Consider the following 12,922-nt stretch of genomic DNA (forward strand, 5'->3'; position numbering starts at 1 on the left):
AGGCACGACACCCATAGAAATACATTTCTTGTTGGATGATGGAATTAATATCTGGTTGTGAAAATTGTGATCGGAGGTCAAAGGTCAAACAACTGCAATATATTTCTGGAATTTCTTGCGAAGAATTTAAAAATGTGATATACCCGAAGGTACCAATATACTAAATCTTTATTTTCCTGCTTAACTTCAGTTTCGTAATGTGTGTTCTAAACACATTCCATGGAATAATAAATTTCTCCTCATCGCATTTCCAAATTGCATTTTCTCCGTTTTGACCGGGTTTTTTCAAATTATTTTACACCAAACACTTCAAAAGAATGTTGGACAGCCCTTTATGAAAAAAACCAAAATATCGACACAAGTGTGCCCCCCCCCCCTACGCTCTAATTTGTCTTCACATAACTTCCAGAGAAATGGGTATTTTTAATTAATTTCTTTTTTTTTATAAATACAGATTCCAATTATATCGGAATTTGTTGTGGAATTTTGTTTTTTTCCGAGGATGGAGAGAATAGTTACAGAAAATTCACACCAGTTGCCTATGTTTCCTCGTACCTTCCAAAAAAATTGGGTATTTTTAAATGAAATTTTGGCACTATCATGCTATTAGCTGTCAGAAGTGAAAGTGCTCACTGCTAGTGAAGTATCTGTCTGTCTGTCTGTCTGCCTGCCTGTTGCTTACCTGTCGATTCTTTGGCTACTGACAGCTAATACCATGACTGGCCGGAGCGAGCTATATGTCTGTCTGTCTCTCTCTCTCTCTATCTATCTATTACTCGAAAGTTATTGGAACAAATTTGACACCTATATCCATGCGTTTGAAAACACAACACAGAGTATAAGGGTACTCGCGTCCGCGCTAGCTAGTCGTGAGTGGTCGATCCTATTATTTTTAAACTTCAAACTTCATTTGTTTTCTATTTTGATAAATTCTCTCTGTTGAAAATTATATTTTTATATTTTAAATAATTTGCAATTTCAGGAAATATGTTTTTATATTAAATTTGTGTTTTCTAATAAGGTGGACGAGTGATTGATAGATAGGTAGATAGTAGATAGATATCAGTAAGTAAGTAAGCCAATAGCTCGCTCCGGCCAGTCATGGTATTAGCTGTCAGTAGCCAAAGAATCAACTCAAACCAGCAACAGACAGGCAGACAGACAGACACTTCACTAGCAGTGAGCACTTTCACTTCTGACAGCTAATAGTTATGAAGAAACAAAGTTGTGGGGAGGGACACACTTTTGTAGGTAACCCCAGAATTATTTTTAAAGTCTATCATTTTTCGTTCCCTCCTACTCCTACCCGGGGCACCCGAAAGATTTTCCAGTCGTTTTTACACCGTTGTACTTTAAAACAATGGGCGGTGGGGAAGCTTTTTTTAAAACTAAAATTTGAAATCCATGACCTTATGATTTTGGAATGTAACTCCTGCTCTGGCGTACGACGGTGATCATCTTTACAATTTTCCCCTCCTTTTTTTAACACAAAATGAAACTTAAAAATCCATCGTAAGAACCCTGTGGATGAAGATGGGAATCATAGACTTTTAAAATGTTTTATATATATAAAGGCCCCATCATCTTGAAGTGCGTGGTGGAAATAAAATATTGATAAACCCCCATGAAAACGGAGAAAATCGAACATGTGGGTGAGCTATTCCAAAACTCCGCCGAAGGGTTAAATTATTTAAATATGACAAAATAAATGAGATGTGGTGTCGTTCATTCCTTTCCGTTCAAGGTATTAAATAAATAAACGAAAGGGACCCTAATTCAAAATAAACCACAACATCTTTTGCCTGCATTTAATTTGAAACCGGTTAAATTTATATTGGAGAGGACAATGTTTGAGTAATTCAGTAATTAGATTTCTTGAAAAAATATCTTCTGCAATTATCTTCAGGAGCCCTGAAATATGGTTTATGGTGAAAAGACTAAAGTTTTACGGTAGGGGCTGATAATTGACTTAGAGAGAGAGAAAAAAAAAAACATTCACATGAGCAAGGGAAATAACTCCGAACTAATTATAGCAGTCGCTAGAAACAGCAGTCAGATTTCTTTAATATTTCACCCTACCGTCTTTAATAATCCTTTCTGAAATTTAGTGGGAGAGGGCCAGTTGATTAGATCGACCCCAGTATGCAACTGGTACTTAATTTATTGACCCCGAAAGGATGAAAGGCAAATTCGACCTCGGCGGAATTTGAACTCGGAACGTAGACAGACGAAATACCGCTAAGCATTTCGCCCAAACGTCTCAAATAATGGAGAGTATGGTTGTTGGTGTATTAAATTGTAGCATGGTCACGTGTAGGATGTCTTTGATGATAGGTTTGTTCAATCGGAACAGATAATTGGTACTTAACAACTCGAAGAGAATTTCGAGAAATAACGACCAAATCTCGCTCAAATTGCATCGTACCAAATTAATAAAGAAGGAACATCATCATCATCATCATCATCATCATCATCATCATTTGAAGTCGTTTTCCATGCTGGCATGGATCTGATGGTTTGAGAGGAGCTGGTCTGCCAGAGAGTTGTACTAGGCTCAATTTGTCTTTTTTTGGCATGGTTTCTACAGCCAGATGACCTTCTTAATGCCAGTCACTTTATAGAGTGGACAGGGTGCCTATTATGTGGCACACGCACCAATGGGGTCACCAAGTAGCTTACAAGAGAAAGACCTCTTAGTTGAAAGATGGCGTGGAAGTGAGGGAAGTAGTTGGGATTAGAGTATGATAGAAGGACGGGGAGAGTTGTCGATACTATAGAGATTATGCTTGGCTACTTAAGTAGGAGAGGAAGAGGAGAGAGAATTAGAGAGACAGTGAGAGAGAAATAGATGGTTGGAGATGTATTAGGGCCTATCTACAGGGAACTGGGTTGTTGGGTGGGGGAGTATAAGTAAGATAGAGAGGGATGCTCCATTAGAGTTTGTGGGGACATGTCTAGAAGAGATGGGGAAGACGTAGCTGAAGTGAGTGAGGGTGAGAGAAATTGGAGTGGCTGGGAAGGGGGCGGTGTGGTTGATATGCTGGAGCTTGGAGAGTATGTGGCTTGGCACGTGAGGGACTTGCCGTGGGATGTGGGAGGATGCTTGGAAGATGGGTTGTAGGGGTGTTTTGATAGAGGACAGATTATGTGGGAGTGGTGGGGGTGGCATGATTGTAAAGGACAAGTTTGTATGATAACACACAGTCTTTGGTGAGACAGGTGTAAACTGTTATTGGCAGACTTCCAGAATAACTACCGTTACCTGACAGAGAAGGAAAGGGGCAAGGAATTGGGTCCTTGTTTGTTTCTGTGAAAGTAGTTGTTGTCAGGTAACTCAGTACGAGCCATTGACCTATCATGAAATCATTTTAAAAATCACAGAAAAGAGAAATTGAACCTAGTGCAACTCTCTGGTTGACCAGCTCCTCTCAAACCACCTTGTGATGCTCCTTTGACCAGTTCTGAGAATGGTAAAGTAATAAAGGAAAACCAACAAGAAGAAATCATCATCATCATCATCACCATTTCCATGCTGGCATGGGTTGGACAATTTGACAGGAGCTGGCAAGGCTGGAGAGCTGCGCCAGGCTCCAATTGTCTGTTCTGGCATGGTTTTCTACAACTGGATGTCCTTCCTAATGCCAACCACTTTACAAAGTGGACTCGGTGTATTTCATGTGACACCAAGTTTATTTCCCAGTTGTGATGGGTCAGCCACAAATTGCTGTTAATTTCTTGTAGATCCTAGTTGTATGTCTCTCCTGAGGTGTAACTGTCCCTGTGGAAAACGTCAAATGATGGTGATGTCGTTCCTTCACTATTAATTTGGTAGGATGCAATTTGAGTGAGATTTGGTTGTTATTTCTCGAAGTTCAAGCGACCGTGTAGGAGTTCTCTTGGAGTTGTTGTTAAGTACCAACTTCTACCTCACCTCATGATTATGACATGTATTGAAATATAATTAATTTGTTTCAATTAATCTTTTAAATGATGACAAATTTAGTAAAATAACTTTGTCATTATTATGCTGGTACATGGCAGTAAACTGACAGAATCATCATCATGCCAGACAAAATACTTAGTGGCATTTCATCTGTCTTTACATTCTGAGTTCAAATTCCACCAAGGTTGACTTGACCTTTCATCTTTCTCAGGTCAATAAAACAAATACCAGTTGTACATTATTTATATTTGAGAGATATTTGTCTTCATCTTGTTTGTTGTTAACACAACGTTTCAGCTGATATACCCTCCAGCCTTCATCAGGTGTCTTGGAGAAATTTCGAACCTGGGTTCTCATTCCTAAGGTATTTTTTGATATTATTATTATTATTCAGATCACTGCTTGGAATCGAACTCAGAATCTTAGGGTTAGTAGCCCATGGGCACTGAGGGTGATGTAATTGATTTACGCCTTCCCTGAAATTGCTGGCCTTGCACCAAAATTTAAAACTATTATTAAGCTAGTGTTTGGATCATAAACGAACACGAAATTTTGATGGTAAATTTTAAATAAAATCACTTTAAAACAGGAAGTTTGTATCCTAAAACAGTTGAGGTGGTGACAGGGCCAGATTTATGTAAGGCCCATGGCCCCCAACAGGCCCTAGGTGCTGGGAGGGCCCCTTTAACTCAGAGAGCCCTAAAAGCTTGGAGTTAAAAATTAAAAGAAATTATTTTAGGCTTCCACACAGTTTCTGTTCACCAAATTCATTTAAAGATCTGATCATCTCAGGTCTATAGTAGAAGACACTTTATCCAAGTGACTGTGACGTGGGACTGAACCTGAAACCTCATTCATATCCCCAAACTTCTGAACCAGTCATGCCTCTGCCTTAAGCCATACCAATGCCATCTAGGAACTGAACTTTCATCAGGAACTTTCCCCTTTGTTCTTTCACAAACGCACTGTTTATATGAAATGTTCACCCACCATTCTCTTCTTTAACAACAGCGAGTTCCAGTTGTGCTTAGAGGATTCGACCTTGGATCCTGTACGAGTAAATGGACCGTAGAGTATTTGATATCACAGGCTGGAGGCCAAAATGTTACCACTCATGTCTCAGAAAACCCACAGATGGATTTTCTAAGTAAAAATTTTCTCTATCGGTAAGTTTTCACTTTCATCATCATCATCATCATCATCATCATTTATTTTTTTAAGTCCACTTTTCCATCATCATCATCATCATCATCATCATCGTTTAACGTCCATTTTCCATGCTGGCATGGGTTGGGCGGTTTGACTGAGGTCTGGAGAGCCAGCAGCTGCACCAGGCTCCAATCTGATCTGTCAATGTTTCTACAGTTGGATGCCCTTCCTAACACCAACCACTCCGAGAGTGTAGTGGGTGCTTTTTACATGCCACCAGCATGGCAGCTAGTCAGGTGGCACTGGCATCAATCACGTTCGGATATTGCCTTTTACATGCCACCGGCATTGGCATTGGTCACGTTCGGATAGTGCTTCTTATGTGCCACTGGTACAGGGACCAGTCAGCAGGTAGTGGCATCGGCCACATTTGGATAGTGCAGTGACAGTTACACATCGGATGAGACATACAACTAGGATCTACAAGAAATTAACAACAATTTGTGGCTGACCCATCACAACTGGGAAATAAACTTGGTGTCACATGAAATACACCGATTCCACTTTGTAAAGTGGTTGGCATTAGGAAGGACATCCAGTTGTAGAAAACCATGCCAGAACAGACAATTGGAGCCTGGCACAGCTCCCCAGCCTTGCCAGCTCCTGTCAAATTGTCCAACCCATGCCAGCATGGAAATGGTGATGATGATGATGATGATTTCTTCTTGTTGGTTTTCCTTGTAGGATTTTACCATTCTCAGAACTGGTCAAACGAGCATCACAAGATTCTAATGAAGAATTTTTCATTTGTCCGGTCAGTTCATTTCTTTGATAATTTTCCTTCAAATTCTTTGTTTTTGCTTTTTTATTGCATTCCTTTTATTTTTTGCTTGTTTCAGTCATTAGGCTGTGGCCATGCTGGGGCACCACCTACAAGAATGCTAGTCAAACGAATTGACCACACTACCATTTGTTTCAGCCTAGTACTTATTGTATCAATATCTTTTGCTGAAATGCTAAGTTACAGGAATGTAAACAAACCAACATCAGTTCTGAAGTGATGGTGGGAGACAAACAGATGCAGAGACACACATGCACATTTATATATACATACACTCACAACGGGCTTCCTTCAGTTTCCTTCTACCAAATCTACTCGCAAGGCTTTGGTCATCCCAAGGCTATTGCAGAACACACTTGCCCAAGGTACCACAAAGTGGGACTGAACCCAGAACCATATGGTTGGAAAGCAAGCTGCTTACCCAACAGCCATGCCTACACCTTTGTAAAGATTTTTTTTCTTAAATGGACTGAAACATTAAACATAACTTTTTTCAAAAAAAAGAAGAGATACATTTAAATACTTTTACTTGTGTCAGTCATTAGACAACAGCCATGCTGGAGCACCACCTTGAAAGGTTTATGTTTATTTATTTATCTAATTATTTATTCTTTAGGAGGAGAAATACTATCTGCGTTCCTTGGGAGGTGACCCACGAAATACAGTTGCAAACATCGAAGAACAGTTTCCACAAATAGCAAATGATTTGAACATTCCAGATCTTTTTCCTGCCAAATCCTTCTTCTCCAGTGTCTTTCGTATTGCTTCAAAATCAACCCAACTCTGGACCCACTATGATGTAAGTAAGACCAGACCCTAACAACTCTGTAAGTAAGAGGTAACCATTCATTAGAATTCTTTTTTACCATCTAGGTGTCACAGAGGCAAAGTTTCCTTTCGAGTGTTGGGCCTCACAGAGGCAAAGTGGCTGAGTTCCTTTCAGATATTTTTGCCTCAGGATTTTGGGCCATAGGAAAGTTTGCCGTATTGGAAATTTTTCTGCAAGACAATTTCACCAAAAAATATGAATTCCTCCCTTGGTATATAATTGTTTCAACCAACATATATTATATTATTATAGCAAAGCTACAGGAGTAGGGGTCAGCAAAATGAAGCAATCTAAAACAGGATTATGTTTTCAAAAAAAAAAAATTAAATTTCTGCTTAAATAAAAAGTAATGCAAAATAAATATGATAACGTTTACAAAGAACAAAAAGAAAACAAAAAAACAATTAAATCTAAAACAGAATTATAAAAAGCATATATATATATAAAAACTAATTTTTTTCAGAGCTGTAATTTCTCTAAATCAGGTTGCCTGCCATTATCTTCAAAATTTCCTATACGGCAAAGTTTCCTACTCTCGGAGTGGTTGGCATGAGGAAGGGTATCCAGGTGTAGAAACTTTGCCAGATCAGATTGGAGCCTGGTGCAGCCGCTGGCTCTCCAGACCTCAGTCAAACTGTTCAACCCATGCTAGCATGGAAAGCAGACGTTAAACGATAATGATGATGATGGTATATAGAAATACACACACGCACATTCATACATACATGTGTGCATGGATGTATCTGTTTTTGCTGGTCCCAGCCATTAAACTGGAGAGCCATGATGCAGCACTGCCTTAATATACTTGAATTTATATACCTTTTTTTTTTTTAATTTTTTTAATTAGATCATGGATAATATACTGATGCAAATCAAAGGCCGTAAACGAGTTGTGCTGTTTAGCCCCCAGGATGCTCACTACCTTTATCTCCAAGGTACGTAGTTTCTATCAGCGTTTACTTTACTTAAACAATGAATGGAAGTTTTTTCTTTTTGATTTGATTATTTTATCTCATCATCATCATCATCATCATCATCGTTTAATGTCTGCTTTCCATGCTAGCATGAGTTGGACGATTTGACTGAGGACTGGCAAACCAGCAGGCTACACCAGGCTCCAATCCAATCTGGCAAGGTTTCTACAGCTGGATGCCCTTCCTAACACCAACCACTTCGAGAGTGTAGTGGGTGCTTTTACGTGCCTCCGGCACGAGGGCCAGTCACACAGTACTGGCAATGGCCATGCTCAAAATGGTGTTTTTTAAGTGCCACCTGCACAGGAGCCAATCCAGTGGCACTGGCAACGACCTCGCTTGAATGTTTTCTAACATGCCACTGGCACAAGTGCCAGTAAGGCGACGCTGGTAACGATAACACTCAAATGGTGCTATATACGTGCCACTGGCACAGAAACCAGACAGCTGCTCTGGCAATGACCACACTCAGATGGTGCTGTTAGCACACCACTGGCACAGGTGCCAGTCATCGAATATGGTTCAATTATGATTTCGATTTCACTTGCATTATATGAATATTGAGTTCTCACACCAGGCTATTAGAATCACTGAGCCTAAGCGAAATAATAATAATTATTATTGAGCGAGAGCGCATTGCAAACCATGAAACTGACACTGGGGTAAAATATGCGAAGCCCATTATACCCATCATGACTACCCGTCTGATAAGGGTACACCAGGCACATGCATCACAACCATATGTGCACAACATGGTGATCTCATATCAAGATAAACAGTGCATGACCTTGCAGGTGGGGCCCAGTTAGAATTTTCTTCAGGTCAAATAGCGCATCCCACTCAAAAGGTCCCTAAATAAGGGTTGTTTAAGGAAGTTGAACGAAACACCCATGTTTCCAAAGGGGAATTATCCAAACCCCAAAGAATTCCTCTCAACACATGGCTATGATGCTCCCCCACTACTTCTGCTCCTGATCAGAGATGCACCTATCGTCAGCCACCAAGGGACATGCTCAACTAGTTAAGGTCAAACAACTGACAAGCAAATCTGTGGTATTGAGCAGAATATTTGCTGTAGCCCATCTTTTATACAAAGACAAAACAATGTACCTACATGATAACACTTCCAGTCAGTTAAGATCAGAAGCCATAAGGTGCCAAGCTGGCAGAACCATTAGCACACTAGGTGAAAAGCTTAGCAGTATTTCATCTGTTTTTATGTTCCGAGTTCAAATTCCACCAAGGTCGACTTTGGCTTTCATCCTTCCGGGGTCGATAAATTAAGTATCAGTTGCGTACTTGAGTCGATCTAATCGACTGGACCCCCTCCCCCAAAATTTCGGGCCTTGTGCTTAGTGTAGAAAAGAAGATCAGAAGCCATGAGAGCCACTGCCTGGTATGGCAATCAAGGCATTATTATTATTATTATATATTATTATTATTATTATTATTATATATGTTTCCGAGTGAAAAGCTCCAGTAATTTATTTATTTGATCTTTTGTGTGCCATAAGAGTCAAAAAGAGAATCCTGCCTGAGAGTGTGGCTTAAAGATATTTAGCTGCTACTTCTAACAGGTCGAACAACCACTTAGAAAATCCCTTGTTGTGTTTTTTGGGTTTTTTTTTTTTTTTACTTTGGAATAGAAGTTTAATGTAAGGGAAATAACTCTGTATAGCATGTTAGCAACTCGATAATTCCTTCGCTGCAAATAAAATGAAATATAACAAAAATACAGGAGAGTATTGTAGTTCGCTTGAAGCATTGTGTATCGCTTGTAAAGAATAAAATGCTTTGAATGACACAACAATGCACTATAATACAAAAAATGGACTATGAATAACTGTTGTAATTTAATCATCCATAGTTTGATACAATAATATTTTGGAATACAAAAATTCCTTCTTCAGATATTCCTAGGAATTGATGGAGTCGCTGCTAACCGATTCTAGCAGCGACTCCATCAATTCCTTGGAATATCTGAAGAAAGAATTTTTATATTCCGAAATATATCAGACTATGAATGATTAAATTTCAACAGTTATTATAGTCCTTCGTTTGTATTATAATGCATTGTTGTGTCATTCAAAACATTTTATTCTTTAATAACAAAAATATTTTTAATAATCGATGAGAATCGCGCAAAACAGCAGGAATCCAAACGATAATGTATTTATTCATTCTTAATTCTTTCTGGCAGGTTCGAACGTGAATCGCTGTTTGTTCGTCATTGGAAAACGTTTTCGTTCTTGAGACGATTTATATTTTCTCAACACACAGGATTCACCTGAATATTAAGAGGTTGTAGCATTAAGAAGCTCACTTTGCAACTGCTTGGCTTCGAGTTCAGTCCTAGCGCATGGTACCCTGGCCCTGGGCCATCAAAAACCTCCTAAATTGGATTAGTAGCTAGAAAATGAAAGAGGCCCATTGTATTTATATATATGTGTGTATATCTGTGGTTTCCTTCTCTACTATTACCACCATCGCCTTAATGATTGTTGTTGTTGGTAGTGGTGGTCGTGGTGGTGTTGTTTCCTTTATTTATTTATTTATTTATTTCCATTTCTTTTCCAAGATGGCAAATCTACAGTTTTAGATATTGACAATATAAACACGGAGAAATTTCCGTTATTCCTGAAAGCAACTCGGTATGAGTGTATCTTGGAGCCAGGGGACGTCCTCTTTATCCCAGGTAAGTGTCATTACTCTGGATTCAACTCTTGTTTGGGGGGGGGGGGGGGGCCAGTACATTCTGTAAAATGGCTGGCATTAGGAAGGGTATCAAGCTGCAGAAACCATGCTGAAACAAGGCAATGATGCTTTGTGCAGCTCCCTGGCTGGTCAGCTCCTATCAAACTGTCCACTCCATGCCAGAATAGAAAACGGACATTAAAAGATGGTGATGACGATGCTCTGCAGCTGTTTCCACAGTTCAAGAACAATCAGCATCATCATCATCATCAATTAACATCCATTGTCCATGCTGGCATGGGTTGGACGGTTTGACCAGGGCTGGCAAGCTAGAAGGCTGCACCAGACTCCAATCTGATTTGGCATGGTTTCTACAGCTGGATGCTCTTCCTAACACCAACCACTCCAAGAGTGTAATGGGTGCTTATATGTGCCACCAGCACAGGTGCCATTTGCCTGACACCAATATCTGCCACAACTGCAATGTTATTTGGCTTTATGTGTCTTCTCAAGCACGACATAGTGCCAAAGGTCTTGGTCATTGCCTCCATGTGGCGAATCATTCTGTGATTAATTTGAATAAGATGACTAAACCATTTCATCAGAAACTAACACTGAAATATTTCAATTTAGTTCTTGATGAAATACTTTATTTATCTCATTTGAGTTAGGGTCATGACCCTCTTTGGTCATGAAGGACCATGGGATTGCACCTAGAAAGTTACCCTCCGAGGCACAAGTCTGGGCAAGGTTGTTTATGCAAGACCAGCAGTCGCCCATGCATACCAGCCTCCTCTCTCCACACCACAAATGTTATCCAAGGCAAAGGCAAAGGGGCCGATACAGCTTGGCACCTGTAACGTCGCAACTCATTTCTACAGCTGAGTGAAGTGGAACGATGTGAAATAAAGTGTCTTGCTTGAGAACACAACACACAACTCAGTCCAGGAATCGAACTCACTACCTCATGATTGTGAGCCCAATGCTGTAACCACTGAGCCATGGTACCTTCACTCATTCATGTTAATTTATTTTGTATCAAGCTTCATCATCATCATCATTTAACATCTGCATTCCATGCTGGCATGGGTTAGACAGTTTGACTGCTTTAATAATAATAATAATAATAATAATAATGTAAATGATAAGCACAGGCTTAACTGTGTGATAAGAAGCTTGCTTACAAACCACATTGTTCTGGGTTCAGTCCCACTGCATGGCACCTTGGGCAAGTGTCTTCTACTAAAGCCTCGGGTTGACGAAAGCCTTGTGAGTGGATTTGGTAGACGGAAACTGAAAGAAGCCCGTCGTATGTATATGTATGTATGTATGCATGCATGCTTGTATGTATGTATTTGGGTGTCTGTGTTTGTCCCCTCACTATTGCTTGATATCCAATGCTGGTGTGTTTCCGTCCCTGTAACTTAGCAGTTCAGCAAAAGGGCCCAATAGAATAAGTACTAGGCTTACAAAGAATAAGTCCTAGCATCGATTTGTTCGACTAAAAGGCGCTGCTCCAGTATGGCCGCAGTCAAATGACTGAAACAAGTAAAAGAATAATAATAATAATTATCAGCATAATGCTTATTATTATTATTATCATCATTATTATTATTATTATTATTATTTACAGAATCTTCAGTCATCACTGCTTCATTTAGCACAGAATGACAATAATGGTTTCAAATTTTAACACGAGGCTGCCAGCAACTTCAGTGGCGGCATAAATCAATTACATCAACCTCCAGTACATAACTGGTACTTATTTTATCGACCCCGAACGAATGAAAGGCAAAGGTGACCCCAGCAGAGTTTGAACTCACAGCATAAAGACAGATAAAATGTCGCTAAGCATCTTGCCAGGTGCAGTAATGATTCTGCCAGCTTGATGCCCTTCTAGGTCCTAATGTCTATTTCTTCATTGCCCTCAAGGGGGCTAAACATAGAGGGGACAGACAAAGAGATTAAGTTGATTAGAACCACCCCAGTGCATAACTGGTACTTATTTAATCGACTCTGAAAGGATGAATGGCAAAGTCGACCTTGGCGGAATTTGAACTCAGAACATAACGGCAGACGAAATACTGCTTAGTATTTCGTCCAGCGCACTAACGTTTCTGCCAGCTCACCGCCTTAAGTCCCCAATGTTGAGCAAGGGCTGCATCAAGCAGGGAATGCCCACATTAGCTTGATGATGATGATGATGATTATGATGGTGGAGGTCATTGCCAGTGATGCTGGACTGGCTCTTGTGCAGGTGGCACGTAAAATACACCATTTTGAGCGTGGCCGTTGCCAGTACCGCCTTACTGGCCCTCTTGCTGGTGGCACGTAAAAGCACCCTCTACACTCTCGGAGTGGTTGGCGTTAGGAAGGGCATCCAGCTGTAGAAACTCTGCCGAATCAGATTGGAGCCTGGTGTAACCATCTGGTCCACTAGTCCTCAATTAAATCGTCCAACTCATGCTAGCATGGAAAGCGGACGTTAAACG

General features: G+C 40.1%; 1 protein-coding gene across 2 annotated transcripts in view; it reads left to right on the forward strand.

The window, feature by feature from the left end:
• The first annotated feature begins 8 nt into the window (after positions 1-8).
• The window catches only part of LOC106873695 (tRNA wybutosine-synthesizing protein 5), a 19,523-nt gene continuing 6,609 nt past the window's right edge, over positions 9-12,922 (forward strand). The window contains exons 1-6 of one of the 2 annotated variants that reach the window (XM_089348243.1): positions 9-149; positions 4,955-5,109; positions 5,837-5,906; positions 6,550-6,732; positions 7,610-7,697; positions 10,315-10,431. In XM_089348243.1, coding sequence (XP_089204369.1) covers positions 36-149; positions 4,955-5,109; positions 5,837-5,906; positions 6,550-6,732; positions 7,610-7,697; positions 10,315-10,431 — 727 coding nt within the window. In that variant the 5' untranslated portion in view covers positions 9-35. The other variant, XM_089348244.1, reaches the window with a different exon arrangement.

This window comes from Octopus bimaculoides, chromosome 2 (assembly GCF_046866305.1).
Source record: "Octopus bimaculoides isolate indiv1 chromosome 2, ASM4686630v1, whole genome shotgun sequence".
NCBI lineage: Eukaryota > Metazoa > Mollusca > Cephalopoda > Octopoda > Octopodidae > Octopus > Octopus bimaculoides.